The 16,972-nt window shown below is 35.1% G+C and overlaps 1 protein-coding gene across 5 annotated transcripts in view; it reads right to left on the bottom strand.

The window, feature by feature from the left end:
• DACH1 (dachshund family transcription factor 1) overlaps positions 1–16,972 on the bottom strand; it is a 356,177-nt gene that overhangs the window by 154,456 nt on the left and 184,749 nt on the right. For all 5 annotated transcript variants that reach the window (XM_042867808.1, XM_042867810.1, XM_042867806.1 and 2 more), the window contains exon 3: positions 12,810–12,971. In XM_042867808.1, coding sequence (XP_042723742.1) covers positions 12,810–12,971 — 162 coding nt within the window. The remainder of the gene's footprint in view (positions 1–12,809; positions 12,972–16,972) is intronic.

Here is a 16,972-nt window from a genome sequence, read left to right on the forward strand (position 1 = left end):
AAAAACCACACAGGGCCTGACAAACAACTAGTCAAAGGAATCATTTTTCTCAGATACTTAGCAGTATCCTTTTAAAGTAATTGCTTTTGGTCAACGTTACTCGTTATCATTTGGTCTTCCAAAATAGAATGGATTGTCATTTCCATTAATATTTCAACTGTCTATGTAGGTTTTCAAAGTGCATACTCCACAAAAACAGAAAAGGGAAGGGATGTTTGTTTCAACTTCAGTCAACTAACAAAGAACCCTAAAATGTTTTAGAACAGGCAGTGCCATGTATGGTGAGCTATAAAGTAATTTAAAGAAAACAATTACAGAATATAAGATATAATCTGTCCTCCTTTCACTCAGCAATAAACTGTTAACTCTTATCAAAAACAAACAGAAATGACAGACTTTGTCCCAGTCAATCAATGCTAGAAAATAGTATTAGCAGACAAATATGCCCAAAATGCCACCTAAAATAATGAAATTAGTACTGATTAACTATTATAGCTTGTTTCAGGATACCACCGAAACCTTGCCTGTGACAGCAAGGAAGTTGATGCCTTGCACTAACTGATCACTTAAAAGTGCCCAGAAAACACTGAAACTACACAGCATATATATATATATAAATGTACTGCTGGGATATCAGATTAGATCATGCAAAGCAGAGAACGTATCAACTGCCATAGTAAGGCCTCTGAAACTGTCTAGTTATGCTTTGTACTAAATGTTCTGGCATGCTGCCAAGGCGCTTCCAAACATTTCTGAGTTCACTTTTCCAAAGAACTCTTTTAAAAATCAATTAGTAGTGAAAGTCTTTCAAATGCAAGTGTTTTAAAATGTCAAGCTTGCATTTCTTTCCCCCCCCCTCCTTGTTGTGCATCAATGGCAGTATTTTGAAACCTTTCTATTAAATTGATCATATTCTCTAATTAAGCCTGTAAAGTGAACAATATGTGCAGGCAGTTCAAAATGCATATAACAAAAGGTTCATTCTTCACAAATAAATAAATAATTAAAGCTGGGGGAGATGCTGTAATTTTCTTAAACAACGATGCCCAAGACATCTGTATTGATTTCAGGGTGATAAATGTTCTCATCATTACAAGGCAACTGTAGAAGAAATGAATACTCTATTTAGAAATTCCTGGATTGGGATATTTCAAAACCGTGAGTGTATGAGCATTTCAGAAGTTCAATTATAAGTGCTGAAAAGAGTAAACATGAAATTGAAGCTACTATTATTCATCGAAATACAGAAGTAATACAAAAATGAAATAAAGAACATAATCTGTAGGGCTTTCTGATTATTAGAAAAACATTATCTTTAAGGACAGGAACTTTTAAGTGTAGCACAGCAAAGAATGCGCCTAGGCCTTCCTGTTGTGTTACTCGTGCTATGGATGATATCCTTACTACATACAAAAGAGTTAAATGTATATTTTGTCCCTATGCCACATAATCAGTTTTCTCTATTTCATTCAGTTAAGTGCCCAAAGGTTTACATAGATAGCAATTGATTGAAATCAGTTCTTTATGTGTAACACATTTATATTAATTGGTTTGTCCTTTCAAGTTGTGTTTATCTCTTCATTTCCATCACAGTTTCAAAGGTCACTCAGTTCCATTTATAAATCCAACATGACAGAGATTAGCAAAAGAAAAAAAGGAACAACTAAATGAATGCATCATCACACAATCACACATCTCACAATTCATTTATCATATTAATAAATAATGCTGTCAAATGCTTACTGGTAAGTTTGTTTGCTGTCATCAAAATATTTCTGTCAAGATAACTTAATCAGCACTGTTTATGCATTGAGCTAAAAATGTTACTGTAAAATATTGAGGATCAGCATATTAAACATTCTTCCTCTTGATCCATGTCTGACTGCACACTCAAAAGTTCTGTGGGCTTTGTTGTTGTTTTCAAATCACTCCATAGTTGTGTAGCAGTAAGTACAGCTATTCGCGTCTCTACATCGGCAACACATTCTCTTCTGATTGTTGAGATAAGGCAGCATTATGAAATCTGAGATGTGACTGGAATTGCTAACAAAGGTGCTCTTACCTCATGGTTAGGAAGGGTTTGGAGAGGGGGAAACTGCACTGACAGAGAAAATGCTTTTTTTATTTAGGTTACTACATTAAAGACTGCATAATATCCAAGAGCCCAAAGTGCCTCAACTCACTGTCATCTGAGAGATTCTGGAGTAGGCCTCTCTTGTCTTGTAAAAGAAGAGAAACAAAAGCAATGTTCAAAATAGCATTTTTCTTTCTGTAAATGGTAATTCTGGTTGTTCCTCAGGTTGATTTACTCACTGTGCATTAGGAGAAGATTCAAGAAACACTGAAATGTAATCTAAATCTCAGTAACTGTCATGGAAAGTCCAGTGTGCTAGAAATCTAATTTTTTAGGCCTCTTCCAAAGTTGCCCAGGTGAAAAATTTTCAAAAGGATATGAATATCCAGAAAGCTTGTGCTCCTTTCTGGAATGCAGTGTGCACAATTTGGATCTCCAGTTTCAGTGAAAGTCAATGGCAGTGGCAGCATCAAAGTCTGCAACACACTACACTCATATCAAAAATCTTCATCTCAAAAGAAAAAGAAGAGGCATTATGGGGTCTTTCTCTTCCAAAGACAGCTGTATACAGATTCTGTCACTGATAGGCACATCAGAGAGCAGGAAAGAGTCAAAATGAACAGGGAAAAACTGTAGCAGTGAAGAGATCAAAAGAGGTTATTTCTCCCTGCTACTGTCCCAAGCATCTCCCTGGACAGCTTGTCCCCACGACTTGAAATATCTGCCTCCTTCTCAACAACCTACAAAACCTCATGCTGGGAAATGCCAAAAAATGCTTTCCTATTGTAAAGATTGCCTTTTTCTCTTTCATCAGGCAGAAAGAAACAGAAGATGGTCTCCTTTCTTGTTAGAAACAATCAAGAAAGTATAAAATGTTGTCATTGATTCGAAGTTTTATTTTCAGAGTGACAAGGAGGGAAGTGCTAAAGAGAAGAACAAGTGAATTTGAACAACCAGTGACCTGAAGGAAAGACAACAGCCCAGCAAGATTTTTCTTTCCATGATGTAGTATTTCCAGGAGTTTTAGGTGATTTTTGTAGAAGTCCTGCAACAGAAACGTATGGGAGGAAATAGGACAACACTATTGGTGATTTTTTAATAAAACTGGCACCATTTTGGTGAATATGAACAGAATCATCAGAAAATAACAAATCCGTATGTATTCTGTGCAGGATGTGGTTTTCAAAAAAATACACAGATAACCCAACTTGAGTTGCAGTGTTCTCAAAACTAACATAGCATTAGAAGTATAACTACCTTACTTCTTCAAATCCTAATAAAACAATTCCTATGCCTCAGAGGAATAATCTCTTTTAAAATAATCAACATTTTTGGAAGCTCACTGCACACTGTGCCTTGATCACTTGAAAAGAAAACCACCATCTTTAGTCTTCCTCTTTTTGTTCCTTATGCAGATTTTGGGCCCCTAGCCCACAGATGACCCCAAGGAAGTAAGTACACTTCTTGGCTGAACAGTTTATCAACAGCTTGAAGTGACAGGAATAGTGATTCAATCCTGCATTTCAGCATATCAGATGTAGGCCACATTCCTCAGTCTGCAGAACCAGGGAGGAAAAAGCTCCCTGTCGCATTTGCCCTTTCATAGAGATGGAAATATTATTAGAAAGGACATAAACAGACTAATTAAATCACAGCAGTATGGCTGAGATGACAGCTGGTACAGCGTGTGACTGAGCCGATCCATATCTGTGAGCAGGAGGCACTTCACTTCCAATCCATTCGCTATTAGGTGCTCTCAGGCTTGCTGTGCAGACATTAAATAATAACATATCATTTCCAAGGCTAAAATGATTCAAAGAAATAAAAAAGGATTCTAAGCAAGAAACCTTTTGTGGTGTAACAGCAAAAAAAGAGGGGGGGAGGGGATGAAAAATAATCATTTACCATGCAGTTCTGTTTTTGAGATAAAGATGTAATAATGCCATTACCTTTCATCAGCAGGATCCTTGAAAATCAACACTCTTTGCTTATCATGCTGTGAAATACAAATAGAGCTAAAGGCATGGTCCACAAGGCACTGCTGCAGCTATATTAACTAACAGATCTGCCCTTTGTGAAAGAAACCGTATCCGTTTCATTAGTGCAGACTCTAATTCAAAACTGTTGAAAATGAACTGCACATACTGTTTTAATAACAACATTCCTAGTCGTTATCAAACTAGTAATTCTCTCAGCACTGAATAAATGTAAGGTTCTGTGTTTCGATTATGACCTGCTGTTAAAGAAAACCATATTAAAATCCTTTCTGTCCCCTCCCGTCTAGTCCACCAAGTATTCCTATTGTCTCCAACTTCATTGTCAAAAATACACAGAGACTTTTCAAGGTATTATCAGCTGTATATTATATTACTCAACTTTCTTCTTTGAGCATGTACACAATTAAGATACATAACCGGTCAGTTGTGCAACAACAGAAAGTCGCTGTGCTGCACTTCGCAAGTGTTGAACCCAGATGTTTTTCCTTTCCTAATGGAAAAAGATAATGCTATCCCATACACAAATGGCTGGGTTCAATGAAATGAATAAACTGCTTCCGCAACATAAGAGACTGTACGATGTTGTGAAAAGCTGGATTTATAAGAGCTCACGATGCTCCTTCCTTGGCTTGAACAGAAAAGCCCTACAGGTCTTAAAAGAACGCACCTTGATGTAAAAACGTGTCCAGGCTAGTCCCATGTCTGCATTTTAAAAATAATAAAAAATTAACCTGCCATATAAAAATATGAAATATGAAATAATAGGTAGGAAAAAAAGAGCTGGCTTTCTACAGAAGTACATATTCCTGTTGTTCTATTATATATATCTAGTATTTGAGTTTTAGACAGGAACAGTACTGGTAGTCAAGAACCAGGCTATAAACAACAAATAAGATGCCCATTCTGCCAATCTTAACCTGAGCAGGCTCAGTGCTTTAGCTGAATTGTCACATTAGCTTAGAGAAGCAGGAAGAAATTCTAACATCTAGCATAAACTGCCTGCCTCTCTACGAGCCTGTACCATTCCCTTGTTTGCATATCTTCCCCCCACCTTCTGTACATATTCATTTATTTAATATAAAAGATCCTCCTGTTTTACATTCTAGATTTTACAGCAATGTGACTGTAAAAGCTTCAGTTATCTGCTTTATCATATAGATATGCTAATGGATTTACTGACTGTAAAAACTTGAAGCTGTGAGACTTGGAGGCAAACTCTGAGGCAAGGGCTCTGTAACCATATGTAGACACAGCTGACACCATTGACTGGAAAAGGTTTGTAAGATGGAGGTTTTAATAACAGTTGCAGTCTGTAACTTTCTACATACTGTAGATGCCTGACTTAGAAACTGTGGTTGCCCTTCCCAATTACCGGAAGAAACCCTGAAAAACTCAATGTTCCCTTGAAAACAGACACCACAGTAGGTGCTTCAGCATAGGTAGATATTGTATGTGTGCAAAATACAGCTTTTGTCTCTAGGAAGGAGACTTTGTATGTACTTTTCTCCAGGATATCTTGATTAAGCAAAACTCTGCAGGATTTATCTTTATTGAGTTATCTTTAAGCCTCAAATGAGGTATTACCTACTTCATGTCATTCTGGCACACTAGAGTAAGAAAGGAAACACATTTTTAATTCCTCACATACTGTTACAAACATTAAAGAAGCTTTTGTTGGTCCTTTGTGCTAAGTCTGAATTAAAACAATAACTATATATTTATTCTATGTCTATCTCTCTATACAGAGAAGATTTTTGCTGCATAATGTAGCATGTTTACAAGTCCATAACACAGGAAAGACAGAATTAACTACTACTCGTTAACTACTCAGCAAAATACAGTGTGTATTACGCTTAGATTTCTAAATATAGCACTTACAAAGTATCATGTTTATTAACTGACAATATCAAATAATGATAAAACAAAACTGAATGAATGCGTAACAATTTCATTATTTTCACACCAGGCCCTAACAAAAATAAAATGGCTCGAGCAATAAAACATGTATATTGAAAAAAAAAAATTCAATTGAAAATTAGATTATCCAACTATTTATCCAACTACAATTATCTTGCATGGAACAGGAAATAAAGTAAATGTGATTCAGCAATATAAATAGATTTTTTTTTTATTAATCTTACAGACAAGATACAATTAATCACTTAGATGATCCTCATACAACTGCAGAGCAGACTCAAAACACAAATGTGTTTTGTACTAAACTTCAGTGGATTTAGAAGCCTGCTCTCCCAGTACGTCTTGCACTGGTAAAAGCATTTTGTAGAACTGATGCACAATCAGAACAAACCTGAGAGTATGTTCATTTTCTGGGTGAACACCGTCTCACTTTGTCTCAGTCTCTGTTTCATCACTTCTATGCCAATGTCTCGGGAAAGATGTGTTAACTCATTCAAATCTTTTTCCAAAAGAACTTAATCATCTGCACCACGAGATTCAGTTATTCTTCACATAACTGCACCTTCGTAGTTTTAAAACTAAGTAAGCACTTTTAAGGTGCAATTTATCTGACCTATGTTTGCCGTCCACTTTTGGATGAGATGGATCATAATTTTTATTTCCTTCTGTTGAATCTAAGGGGAGTCTAAAATGACTAACTCGGATACAAATGTATGCATTCTTTTAAATGAATCCTGTAGTGAGAATTTAATACAGATGAAGTTCTCACCACCATAGCACAATTGACTGTCCAACAGGACAGATTGAATCTGTGCTAGTAATTCCCTTAATTTACTAACTGGTGTTCAGATCATAACATCCAATCCGTTGCCTTGTTTAGAAAATTTAACAATCACAATTAAAGGGTAGGGAAGCAGATCCTGCAAAATTATGAACTCCGCTGCCAGATTAGCATTACATTTAGCCATGAAATTCAAGACTCTTTCCGACTTCCATGAAGAGAAGCAAAATTCTTAAAGTTTAGTGACCTGGCTACACCTAAGTGATCTGATTCTGCTCTTCTGTACATTCCCAAAAGAAAGCTTTATGAAAGTATTCCTTTAGCTTCAAATGCCATGTTTTCAGTGTACCACATTTGTCCTTAAGGCTGTACAATTATGCCTTTCTTATCACCTCGACAACACTTTTCATGCATAGATCTCAAAATTTACAGAAGTAGATACCTGTCCCTGACAAGCATTTGTCTTCTGTCCTATGTTGTCAAAATTACAAGTACAGTCTTGTCTTTTAAAGAATTATGTCAAACACTAAGCATTGCAATACTGCAAAAATATTTTCAGCCTGAATTTGCTGCTTATCGTATTTTTACTTTTGTAAGAGTAGTTTTAGAAAAACGGACACGTTCATCCACCTAGTGGATGTGAACACAGATTCAGCTCACATTAAGAGAAAATCATACATTAATAATTGTACGAAAGTAGAAAAAAAGTAAAATTAGCGTTCTGTTAAATAAAAGAAAAATTCTTACATATGAGTGATACTGTCACTGAACTGGAGAGAGTTTTAGAACAAGCTTGCTCTGGCTTTTTCACCCTATGATTTGGAATCTGCTCACAGTACTGCCAGCTTAACCAAAAAGGATTAACTCTCATATCCAACTGAGAACACAGATAATTCTCAGTAATTGGTAAAAAATGAAGATGAATGGGACTGAGAGATAAGGAGCAATTAGCTCATCAGCAGTTACAGCTGTGCACTCAATCCGGATCCATCTCTTGAGTCTCGGCCCCTTTTAAAGAACCCAGGCAGAATAAGCACAGGACACCCCCTCCCCAAAAATTGCTGTACCTGCCCATCATTTCTCTCTCTTCCATTTTATTTCTGCGCTATACAAAGACACCTGTCATAGCATTCTGTGTAAATTACTACCTCTCCCAGGACCTGTATCTACAGCCAATCTTCTTTTTACACTTTAAAAAAAAAAAAAAAAAAGGGAAAAGGGAAAGGAAAAAAAATGGAAACCAAATGACTACTGTAGACACTCTTAAGTTCCCTGTCAATCGTTTCATTATAGCAGCATCATCTGTTTGAAAATATAAGCAATTCCCTCATCTAATTATAGGGAGGATTTGAGGTTCATTAACATTGCCAAGGCAGAGAATCAGATGTGCAACTGCAGAGCTGTGCTCAGTGGCCTGCATTCTCTGTTTCCTTTTATTTGCTTTTTCAAGGTCTCCAAGACTTTTTCCTGAAACCATAAAAGTAATTCTTTCCTTCAAAATAGACATGTGTGTTTAGAAAAAGGAAATGACTGCATGTTGTACTGTTCTATTACTGGGCAAGGTCACTGGAGAAAAAATAATTTAACTTAAATCATTTTATCTCTGATTCTGGATTAAAAAAAAAAAACAAAAAAAAAAACAAGCAAGTAATCATCATTACTTATGAACAACACATCTCAGGAAATCTTAAGACGCGTCTCATAATTTTAAATATTACAAGGCAAGGCGGGTGAACAGGAAACCTAACAAGAAAACCTCTTAAATTTCAGCACATTTGGTGGTTGTTTATGGATTAACATGCTAGCCAAGTGTAAAATCTTGCTTTGCATTTCCTAACTGTGTTTAGAAACTGAGAACACCAAAGTCTTCACAATTGCTTCACTTCCTTAAAGAAATAATAGCTTTTTTTTTTTTTTTTTTCTCGTATGAATGTAATTTAAACAATGACATTTTCTTAGGACATCTGTTTTGTGATCACATTTTGAATAGATATGAACTCATTTCCTACTAAGCAAGTAATTTACTATTGTTGATAGTTGTTTACGAGTTTTATGAGTCAGATTTTAGCAAGTGGCAAAGGCCTTTACAAATCCTTGGAGTATTCCCTAAACAGTACGCACAGTATATTCATTATATAAAATGTCTGGGAAGTATAGACTGTTCTTCACTTCCTACCATGTTGTAGAATGCAAAATCTAGCTCACAGAAAGAGCTTTAAACACATTTACATTTAAAGGCTTCTATCTTTTGTGGCTGCAGGTTAATGAAGTACAATTGCAGGGCAGTAAGTACTTAAGCAGCAAGGAAATAATTGAGGAGCTCTACCTATCGTTAACTTTGGAGTATGAGATGGTAAATATGCAACTGATCCTAATAATACTGGAAGATGTTAATATGACAAAGAGCAGAACCTCTTAAATGAAATTTAAAGTTTGACCTTGTCACTCTCTTTCTTTTAACTCTGAAATTAAAACCAAAACCACAGCATAATCTTAGAAACAATGCATTTTGTTTGATGCCATACGGAATTCATTTTTTAAACAAGAAAACATTAATTTATCTATCCTGCCTATTGTATGTAGAATTGCCACTAAAGAGAACCCAGGACATTTTTCCTCCTTATCTGCAATGTAGCTCATATCAGCCAAGCTGTCACAAGACAGTACTTGATATAAACAAGAGATTGCAAAGACATCGCAGTAATCAATATTAGGATGGCTACAGTATGGAAGCCCCAACCACTGCATATCATTTGTCTCAGCATCTATTTCTATGACCAAATGAAGCATTAATTCAAATCATAAATCTATGGTGATTTAAATCTGGGAATGAGCACCTGCCTGCTTTAATGATTTATTTTGTACATTTCAGTAAGCAGGAGATTTGTCCATATGAACTGACAGGTCACCTTCAGATGCCAGTAGCAGACTGTTTATCACCATGCAGACTAGCATCTCATCTTAGCAAGTAAATATTAAACTAAAAGAATCCAATTGATTGTGGATGGGGGAGAAAGGCGTTGCAGCCATATATTTTACTCAGTGTGTTAATACCTCACTCTGATTCCTCTGTAATTTCTTTTTTTTCTATCCTTTCTTTTCCCTTCTGAAATGGTAATTCTGGTGGGAGGATGCAAGCTCAAGGTTACCATGCAAAACTGAGAGATATAAAATAATTACTTGTTAGTATCATTGGTTTCCTTTAACTCCCTTCACTCACTAACCTTTTGGCCACTGCTTCAAAAGATCAAGTTAATAAATTTGTGTAGTGTTCTGTGTAATTATACAATGTTCATTTACAAAAATGACTTCTGTAAGTCACATTAAGCATCTGATTAAAACCAAAAGGCAAGACAATTCAGAAGTAAACAAATCTGTGACAAACCTGACAATTTGACTCTAGAGCCCATATTTTATTTTTCCTCTTTTACATATATCCAAATATGTCCATATTACACATATATGGATATACACATATCCATATATGTCCAAAAATGAGGCATGTTCAATCCATGTAATTAACATACCATAGTGCCTGTTACACGTGGGATAAATTGTAAATTAAGCTTTTAGAATGTTTTTTTGTTTGTTTGTTTCTAATTTGGTCTGGTGCATAACATCATTTAAAACATGAACAAATAACTGATTACTTTCTTCTGTTTTGCTCCTTCCTCCTGTCAACGTTCAGAAGTTTCAAATTTATTCTTATTAAGCCATAATTTAAATTGTTAATGATATATGGATTTGATAATATTTAATTGAAAAACCATAAACATCTGAAAAAAATGAAAAAAAAAAACCAATCCACCCACACGTATACCCCTAACATGCAACACTTCTGAAATACGAGTTCCTGTCAAGATAATACAATATGCTGATTTTCAGTAATGCAAATGTCAAATAGAGACTTAATGAACCTAATAACATTCTGGCATCATTATTACCAATCATCACTTTTCTGATTCCATAGGCATTACTGACCCTGGACACTAGACAGGATCCACTATGCAGGAAAAAATAAATACAAATCATTTTTGAGAAAATCTCTGTAGGAAGAGTATACTTCAGAACTCTATACACAATCAAGCAGGCTATATTTCCAGATGCACTGCTCATGGAATAGAGACAACTGAATGCTATTCAATGTATTCAGAAGACCAATTTTATTTTTTCAGAACAAAATGAACTAAATTCTTCATTCTGTTAAGTAGGGAAATTAAGTGAAGTTAACAAGTAAGTTAAGGGGCTGAGAAGGAATTTTGACAATGACAATACTGTTACTTCACTTACTTCGTCCTACTAAAATAGCTTGAATACATTTTAAATAGGCAGTATGTGCAAGAGCAGATCAACTATTTAAATCAGGTCTCAAACAATGATTTTGAGATGGGTCCTTAATTATTTTTATTCAGATGGAATTCAGCTATTCCTTCCACAAATCTCACAACTTCATGCAGTTTACACGTTCATTATTTGCAAACTTCCCTATTTCCATAAATAGGCAACTGGTTTATCGCTAGTACTGCCAAGCAAAGTAACACTTCTCTAACTCAAAATTTGAGCATTTTGTTTTGCACTGAAATTCAAATCTAAACTAGCTTTGAGTTCAGGCTCTTTCCCTTGAATTTTGCATTTACACTTTTCACTCCTCATTATTTTACTGTTCCTTCAGCATCTCAGGGTCTATCTGGCCCTTTCATTTTATTTGTTTATATCCACACCCCTTCCAGATTTTAAAGACACCCGCCTGATCTTCAACATTTCCACACTGTCCTCTTCTTTTCGAGAGGACAACTTTCCAAGTAATATTATACTGATCGCATGTGTTGATAACCAAGTACTATCACAATCATTTAAGATCGTTTTATCACAGAAGCATTTTTAAAAGATTTCTTTAAAGGAAAACAAAAATCTGGTTTTCACTTCATGCGATCTTGCATGCATATTGTTGATAATTAAAATAGCATTCCTTGGTGAACTGATTCTTTGTACTGCCACATTACTTCTTAATAACAGCCTACTAATGCTACTGAATTGTACAGAATTACAGTTCATGAATATATTTACTTATATTGAGACAAGTACATAACTAATTAAGACTCATTTCAGTTGTACTTAAGAGATGTAATACGAAAAGCTAAACAGAATTTAACAAAAGAGCAAAAAAAAAAAACCAAAAAAACCCTAGAACTCCTTTTTTCAGCCATTTTATTCCAACATACACCAATCTTGCCTCCAGTCTCCTGAACGTACCTCTTTGTCATTGAATTTCTGTTGCTGAGTTAATACTGTCTCAACATGATAAAAGGAACCAATACAATGAAATGGCATAACAAAACCTTTTACAGCAGACACACACAGATGATTAAAGATTTAATCAAAAACAACAAAAAGTTACCCTCGCTTTGAAGTATGCGTTAGCAAAACAAATCGTCCAAACAAATGAATAAAGTATACTGAAACAATTCTTTCTGAGAAAGAACATGAGTTGCTGATGGCTGCTTAAGAAATGGAAAACCCTGTTAACTACATTTTAAGAATGTTTTTATTAAAATAAAATATGATAGGAACTGCAGAGCATGGCAATAATTTATTGTGTATGTATGTTTTCCTTTTGTCACAGGGCACATGAAAGTATGAAATATTTTCCTTTCAAGCTTGTGTTCTGAATTACCTAAAGTCGATACCCAGCACACTGAGCAGGAGACATTGTTAAATTTCATTTTGACACCATCATCTGTCACCCCACCTGTACTTTGACAAATGAACTCTAAGCAATCAAACCACTTTCCTTCATGGAAAATATTAACTGAAGTCTGCAAAAGTAACCTGTAAAGGAAAGAATGTTTTTGTAATAGTAACAATGCTGAACATGGGTGTAAAGGTCATACACAAAACAAAACAAAACAAAAAAAAGGAAAACTAATATGCAACACTTTACACCAAATCAAAGTTTTCAGAAGGAGGGCCAAGAGGATCACCATTTTAATAAAATTCTTGAGTGTTATGTATAAATAATAATGCTGTATCTGAGACTTACCAACACTTGAATTCAGATCTCCATTTTCAGAGTCTGCTCCATGCTGGTTATTATTTGCATGGTAGTTGGACATAGCTTCCAATTTAATTTTTTTCACTTTCATTGCTTCTGCTATGGCAGCATTGGTGGCAGCTGCTGCTGCTGCAGCTGCTGCTGTCAAGCCTGCAAAGAAGTATGAATAACATTTAATACACATTATTCTATGATTCATCATTATTGTAGGGATTAAGACCGCTACTTTTCCTTCACGCTGCCTATACAGCAAACAGAGAATACTGCAGTGTTCACCATTCCACTCATTTCATTTGAAGGTTATCAATTTTTTTCAAATCAAATGCTACACATCCTATTTAGTTACTTCTAAACATACTGCATCCACCTGAATCTTTACTTGGTGTTCAGAAACTGCAGTTAGAACACAGCCAAAACTAACTGTATCTATAAATATATGCTCTCAGAAATGAAATTTAACTTGTCTAAATGGTCTAAAAATGTCTGATTAAGAAGAGGTGAACACCCACTAAACCACACCTAGGAAAAAACCTTTTAGATGCAAAGTGTTTTTACCATGTTAAATAGAAAGAAAAGAAAAAGAAAACACAAGTCTATAATTCATATTTATGAATAACAGATGAAAAAATATAGACATTTATTTCCTGTTTCCCACATAACATCTAGAAGATGTGGGCCCTCATAAGAAGCATTTTTAGAAGAAGGGTTAGTTAAGCAGAACATTGAGGTAACTACAAGGTTTGTAGAACCTTGGTAGAACTTTGCTTTCCAAAAACTTCAAGGCATTATGTCATTTATCAACAAGAATGCAATCTCTTAAACCTATTTAATCCTTAACCTAAAGCCACCATCAGGTACTTCAAGTGCTTTTCCTACCAAACCACATTTCTTCCATCCATCCATACACAAAAATGTTTTCCAAAAATGAGAGAAGTCTTCTCTGTCTAAAGCAATTAACAGAAAATTTCCAGTAATGCCTTCAAAACTAAAAACAAGCTACAGTTTTTATGCAATGTTTTAATTTTTTTGCTTTCTTCCTTGAGGCAGAATAATTTGTCTGCTGTCTCCAGGCAGTGCTTCTTCTCTCTCCCATCGCTTTGCCCGAGCCTAGGTGATGATGGAGAGTAGTCAGTGTCAAAACTTCAAAAGAGCTATGCAGGAAAAGATCTCCACTTACTGCTTATCCTGCATGATTAAGCAAGGAAGTAGAGATGAAAATTAAAGAAAATTAAATGTAAGACATTAAAGAGAAGGCACTCCACTATGTAAGTGTTATGCAGTAAAGCTACCAACATATACCCTCAACTTGTGATGTCACATGAGTATGAGACCCTGAGACATTTGGAACCAAGATTCTTGCCCTGACAGGAGAGACAGCTTCAAAAATCTCACATTAATTAGTTCAAAGGAGTCTGCTTCTCTGCTTTTCAGCTAGCTTAGGAGGTGTGAAGTGTGTTGCATATCTCAAGAGAAATTAACTCCACTACTTAATACTGGGCCTAGGCTTCTGCTCAGCATAGGAAAAGTGCACTTTAGACGGAAGGACCCAATAAGCAAATAATCCCAAGTTGATGAGGCAAATATTTCTATTATTATTGCCACTCAGATCCTTCTGTTGTCTCTTTTGCCTTCTTAAATGAAAAATAAGTTCACTATTGCCATGTTTTCAGCTAGCAGTGGGGAGAGAAAGAAGGCCACTCAATGGGGAGAAAGCAGAAGGTGAACAGACCTTGAGAAAATCTCTGCCATCATGGAGAAAACATGGTGGCATGAACAGTACCTTTTAATATATGATGTCTTAACTCAAAGTCGCTTTCCCTAATTTCTCTGCATGACTGCATAAGCATTAGCAAACAACTCCAGTCTCATAAACAGACTTCCAACACCTTCAAGTGCAACAAGAATTACCAAGTATGTGATAATTACATTCTGCACCGGCAGATCAATATTATTTAGAAAACTGCTATTTCAGGGAGAAGTACTAAAGTAAAACAAAAAATAAAAAATAATATTAAAAAAAAATCAGAACGTGGATAAACTTCATTTTATTTTAGTTTCTGCTTCCATTACATAATGTGTGTGTTCTGATCTTTAAGAAGATATTGACAATGACATGGATTACTTCCAATGATATTTTTATCTCAGAGGAAGGATATGAAGTTATACATTATACAGATTTGGTTACAGTCCCTAAATTAGGCCACCAAGAAAGGGATAGTGCACCTCTGAACCTGGGTTTGCATCCTGTGTTCATTAAACAATACAATATCCTATGCTTCCTTTTTTTCTATATACACCACTCACAAGCTAAAACTAGCATATTTAAAGAACAAACCTGTAGAGAAATATCCAAATACCAATATATAACACCAATAATTACAAGAGCAGGCCTCAAACTTTCGGTTTTGACTGCACTCTGAGACTAGTTGTTAAGAAATTCCATGTGTTAGTATAAGCACCATATTAAACAGATAATCCATTGGACTTGTGAGCTCATCTGGAAGAACAGTTTTTCACTGAGAAATATTATTTTTCCCACTGCAGAACTGCTAAAATTCACTCTCTCTTTTGCTATAAAATTTGCAAAAATGTATGCATTTTATCCTTTTCTCTGAAGTAGGCTGTAGTGTTTCTCTGTAGAGGAAACCATAGCCTCTGGATATGGACTAGGAAAATAAAACACAGCTTAGATCTGTAATACTTTTTTCAAAACAGTGGTTGCAAAAATAAATGATAATTTAAAAAAAGTAGAAACTAAATTTTGAATTTTATTCTGACTCTCATACACTTGTGTAAGTAATTGAAATGATTGCTTTGCCACACAGCAATTAATTTAAACTGTAAGAATCTGAAATGTCTCTTCTATACAAGCACAAATGGGGGTGGGAAGGGGATTGAGTATGGAATAATCCAAAGAAATGTAGCTTAATCATGGCAATTCTACCTTACAACAGTTTTGCCTTACTGATAATTTTTTGCTATCATTCCACTGCCATAATACAGCAAAGCGAATGGCAAGGAAGGTCCAAGCCAGTCACCAGAGCCCCTGGCATTACAACATTACAATCAAAGGTGCACTGTACAATGAATGAAACAGAGCAAAAATTTCTTGCTAGCACATTGCCCTACCTGTTTCACCAAAAGAGGCCATAATATATAACACAAATACAAGAGATTAATAAGATGCTATGTAAAATCTGTATTTGTCCGTATGTATATTTTAAAATTATAAACTTTAAAGTTCACATGTGCTTGGGTAAATACTTGCAATTATTTCTTAAACTGGTTGTTTGAAAAAGCCCTTTGACCTAAACATTAATTAGTATCACTTCTCTCTTACAGCAAGTAGCCACAGAACTTCCAAGGTGTATGTTTTTCGTTACAGAAATTTTATCATCAATACAAGATAAGTCATCTATAAAGGCAACTGAAATGGAAGACAGAATAAGAATCACACTGAACAGCCACTTAGTTACTTTTTATTCTTTACAAAAATTTATCTGGACAGTTAAAAAGTGTCCAGGCCAAAATATTCAATGGATTAAAGTCAGTGCTGGCTGTCATTAATATTCTGAAATTGATAAGTTGTTTATGTCTGGCATTCTTCCTGCTGATTATGCAGTGAGACAGGCAGCTTTATAAATATCTCATCACTCCATAGACACACAACTTTCATCGACAGTGCTCATGCACAGCTATTAGCAATATGAATCTAACCATTACAAGAGGAAAGAAAATCGAACATGTGGCATTAATACGCAGTCCTGGTTCCTAACCATCTGATAGGCAGATGGTGTAAAGCGGATTCTCCAGCTGAAATGAAGGGGCACATCATTTAAAACCTTGTTTGCATTCTAACTGATATCAGTGCCATATTGATATACATGATACATCATGGCAGTATTTGAACAATCTAGTTTGTTTCAGTCATAAATGTTTACAGCCTTGTTTTTTATCTTTAAAAGCATGTTCTGAAGAGCGTATTTTTAATTTATGAAACCTATTGTTTACTTCTGTTGAACCAGAAGATTAGCAAAGAGCAAGAATATTAAATTACCACAACCACAGCAGTATAACTAAGATGGATGAATAAAGTATGTTTTTTTCAATAAAAGATGTTAGTAAAGGAATTAAAAAATTAGCCTAGGCAT

The sequence above is a fragment of the Lagopus leucura genome, unplaced genomic scaffold (assembly GCF_019238085.1).
Source record: "Lagopus leucura isolate 7727_CA_CO unplaced genomic scaffold, USGS_WTPT01 Super-Scaffold_100001, whole genome shotgun sequence".
NCBI lineage: Eukaryota > Metazoa > Chordata > Aves > Galliformes > Phasianidae > Lagopus > Lagopus leucura.